This window comes from Desmodus rotundus, unplaced genomic scaffold, assembly GCF_022682495.2.
Source record: "Desmodus rotundus isolate HL8 unplaced genomic scaffold, HLdesRot8A.1 manual_scaffold_304, whole genome shotgun sequence".
In the NCBI taxonomy this organism is placed as follows: Eukaryota; Metazoa; Chordata; class Mammalia; order Chiroptera; family Phyllostomidae; genus Desmodus; species Desmodus rotundus.
In genome coordinates, this window is record NW_026527373.1 from 1 (window position 1) to 3,959 (window position 3,959).

At 61.7% G+C, this 3,959-nt stretch overlaps 1 protein-coding gene across 1 annotated transcript; it reads left to right on the plus strand.

Annotated features, from left to right (window-relative positions):
• The first annotated feature begins 32 nt into the window (after positions 1-32).
• B3GALT6 (beta-1,3-galactosyltransferase 6) lies at positions 33-1,930 on the plus strand. The gene has a single exon (XM_024554877.2). The coding sequence runs from the start codon at positions 120-122 to the stop codon at positions 1,113-1,115; it is 996 nt and encodes a 331-aa protein (XP_024410645.2). The 5' UTR covers positions 33-119; the 3' UTR covers positions 1,116-1,930.
• The last annotated feature ends 2,029 nt before the right edge of the window (positions 1,931-3,959 follow it).

The window sequence follows — 3,959 nt, forward strand, 5'->3', positions numbered from 1 at the left end:
GGTGACCAATGAAAACGGCGCACGAGGGCACGTGACGGGCGGCCGGCCCGGCCCGGCCCGCACTCTGGCGGGCCTTGGACCTTGGGGTCTCCGCGCGCTCGCAGGCTCGCCGGCGCGCCATGAAGCTGCCGCGGCGCGCGTGGCGGCACCGGACGACGCTGGGCCTGGTCGGCCTGGTGCTGTGCGGCGCCGCGCTCCTCTATCTGGCGCGCTGCACGGCCGAGGGTCCTCGCCCGTCGTCGGGCCGCTACCCCGGACCCCTGCCCGCCGGGCCCGGGCGCACCACTGCCTTCCTGGCTGTGTTGGTGGCCAGCGCGCCACGGGCGGCCGAGCGGCGCAGCGTGGTCCGCGGCACGTGGCTGGCGGCCGCGCGGCGCGGCGGCCCAAGTGACGTGTGGGCGCGCTTCGCGGTGGGCACGGCCGGCCTGGGCGCCGAGGAGCGGCGCGCCCTGGAGCACGAGCAGGCACGGCATGGGGACTTGCTGCTGCTGCCCGCGCTGCGTGACGCCTACGAGAACCTCACCGCCAAGGTGTTGGCCATGCTGTGCTGGCTCGATGAGCACGTAGGCTTTGAGTTCGTGCTCAAGGCGGACGACGACTCGTTCGTGCGGCTGGACGCGCTGCTGGCCGACCTGCGCGCCCGCGACCCAGCGCGCCGCCGCCGTCTCTACTGGGGCTTCTTCTCGGGCCGGGGCCGCGTCAAGCCGGGGGGTCGATGGCGTGAGGCGTCCTGGCAGCTCTGCGACTACTACCTGCCCTACGCGCTCGGCGGTGGCTACGTGCTCTCTGCCGACCTGGTGCACTACCTGCGCCTCAGTCGAGAGTACCTGCGCATGTGGCAGAGTGAGGACGTGTCCATGGGCGCCTGGCTGGCGCCCGTAGACGTACAACGTGAGCACGACCCGCGCTTTGACACCGAATACAAGTCCCGTGGGTGCAGCAACCAGTACCTGGTGACTCATAAGCAGAGCCTGGAGGACATGCTGGAGAAGCACCAGACGCTGACGCGGGAGGGCCATCTGTGCAAGCAGGAGGTGCAGCAGCGCCTCTCCTACGTCTATGACTGGTCTGCCCCGCCCTCGCAATGCTGCCAGAGGAAGGAGGGCATCCCCTGAGCGCTGCCGCTGCCATGATGGAGGGGCGGCAGCAGTGGGTCTCTTTTGGAGCCCCCATTGTTTTACACCGGGAAAGGTGACATGTCTGGCTGGATGAGCCCAGCGCTTGAGGGGAACCTAGTCTCTCTGGTGACCAGTGGGGCTTTCCGGTAAATGCCACGCAGCATCTGATAACTCCTAGGTCCCTCCCTGGTCAGTGGTCATACGACCAGTCTTGCTCTGGGTCTGGGATACCCTGGGGCTTGCTAGGGCAATGAGTGCACGTGTCCCGGTGGAAGTGTCCTGCCCCCCCAGATTTCAGCCAGCATTTGCCTGGACTGGGAAGATGCCCAGCTTCAGGTGTGGGTTGGGGAGAACCTCTCCAGTCTACAGAAGTTTCTGGCCCTCCCCCACCACTCCCTCACACCCGCCCCCACCTGTCTTCCTGCTGTCCCAACCCAAGGCCGGAACAAAGAGCTGAAGGCGGGAGCTGACCCCAAGCACAGATCTGACTTGTTCTGGGTGGGGCCTGCGGCCCATCCTGCAGCCACCATGCTGACCTGCTGCCTGGGAGCTCCCTGCGGTCCCTGAGCAGCGCAGTGCATCTGTGTTGCATTCTTGCATTCGAGCCGCGTTTATGGGAACTGCCGCTGAGTCACTGGGTCAGGCCACCTCCTTTGTGTCTCCCGTTGGTGTTGGTCACGTGTCAGTCCAGATCGACCTTCCTTTGATGTTGAGTAGTTTTGGTCTCTGTGTCTCTAGAGTGAATTTGTGGTAAATGCCATTCGGCACCTGCCTGTGATTTATGTGTAAACATTGTAAATTTGTGTAGATAAGAGTTTCAGTCGGGAGTGTGTGGGTCTCCGTGTTTTTTAAATTATTTGAGAAAACTTTTCTATCAGAACTTGGAACTCGTGGATTAATCTGTTTACAGTGTGAACTGTAGGCCGTTGCCGCCTGTGTGAAGCACGGAAGAATTTTTAAACTGTCCGTTTCTCTTTTCAGTTTACACAGAAGTCAATCCCATTGTCTTGCTCTGAAAAGACTTTCCTTTTAAGGCCTCCTCGGGGCTGCTCAGGGGCAAGTGTTTCTCACTTGTGCGTCTAGTTGCGCCCCAGTTCCGGGAATCGGAACCCTTGGAATGTTGACGAGGCTTCCCAAATTTTGTCTTAAGAAAACAGGCTGGGCGGCCAGCGTGTCCTCTTGGAGAAGAACACAAGGAGGCATGCCGGGCGATCTGTTCGCACACCCGCCACCCTCAGAAGGCCAGGCTCCTGTTTTTCCCCGTTGACTGAAAGGTGGGGGCTGTGGTCACCTCAGGGGGGAGACGCAGTGGCGGCAGGATGTCCGCAAGCCCTCTCCAGCCCGGCACTGGTGCACGCCGCACACTTTGGGCGACCTGGCCTGCCGCCGCGGTCTCTGGGGTCCATGTCGGGCCTATGAATGGGGGCGGGTGCAAACCTCCAACTTGCCTCTCCACTGCCAGTCGTGTTCATCCTCAGGCCACAGAGTTAAGGGCAGCTGCCTGTCAGCTCAGCCACCATCACAGACCCCGCAGACAGCAGCTTCAACGGCAGGCAGTTACTTCCGGCAGTTCCGGAGGCTGAGGTCCAGGATCAGGGTGTCAGCAGGCTCGGGTTCTGGCGAGGTCTCTTCCTGGTGTCCCCCTTCTTGTGCTCTCTCTTCTAAGGACATTGATCCATCTGTGGGGGGCACCTCCTGACCTCATCTCCACCTGTCCTGTCCTAACACCAGCACACGGGGGTCCGGGCCTCAACCTGAAATCAGTCCTCAGCAGCGGGTTCAGGGTATTTCTGTTTAAAGGTAGAATTTGGAACTCAGGGTCGTGGGCCAGAGGGGCAGGGGGGTCGTGTGCTTAGTGACAACACAGTTGTGCTGCCTTCAGAAGGCAGAGGCTGAGCCTTGGTGATCCCAAGATTCCACCCGATTCTGATGACAAGGTAAGTGAGCTTTCTGATTGGCTGCCTTGAGCTGGAACTGACAGTCCCTGCACACACCTTGTTCACAGGACAAGGATCCATAAGAGGGTCCAGGTTCGGGGACCCCAGGGTGAGCAGAACCGGCCTCTGCCTCCCAGTGGGATGCCGGCAGCACCAAGACCCTGTCCCTGCAGCCACTGTTGCCTGGGTGGTGCCATCTGAACCTCGGGGCCCTGAGGGTGGTTCCTGTGTGCGGCCACCCGTCTCCCATGTGGAGCAGGTGCTGGGGAGACCGGAGTGAGGCGGAGGCCTGCGTGGCTGCTGGCCTATACAGGCCTCTGGTCTAGGGCTGGACTCTGGGGTCCTGCCATAGCTTCCAGGTTTCTCTGGAGAGCAGAACCACGCCTCCCCAGTCCAGGCGTGTGTCCTCAGGGGACCTGAGCTTTAGCATTTAGCTGAACCACATGCAACCAGATCTGACCTACAAAAACCGGAAATCTCCTGTTTGACCTGCACCCTGAGGTTTCAAAATAACAAAGCCTGGGCTGACTGCACATCCATGCTGCAGCTGATGTGATGTCGGGGTTCAGTTGGAGCCGAAGACCAGCAACCTCTTCCTAGGGTGGCCCACGGACACACCAGAGCCTGGGGACTGGCCGCACGTGGATGTCACAGAGCCTCTGTCCCAGGATGGAGCCTGCCCTCCTCGGGCCTCTGCCTCTCAGCTCCTGACGGGCAGATTCTTCCAACCAGGGTGCTGGCCCAACCTCCCTGCTCCCCAGCACCTTCCCCTGCCCCACAGCTCCTCTTGGCGGTGGGCTGGTTGAAGTGTACCCCCGTCCCCAGCCCCAGGCAGCCCTCAGTCTGTGCCTCCCACCTTCAACTCCCAGTGGGGCCCATGCCGTCTGGACCTGGTTGCCCTGAA

Coding starts and splice junctions, on each gene's coding strand:
- B3GALT6 (XM_024554877.2), top strand. CDS start 120: ATGAAGCTGCCGCGGCGCGCGTGGCGGCACCGGACGACGCTGGGCCTG.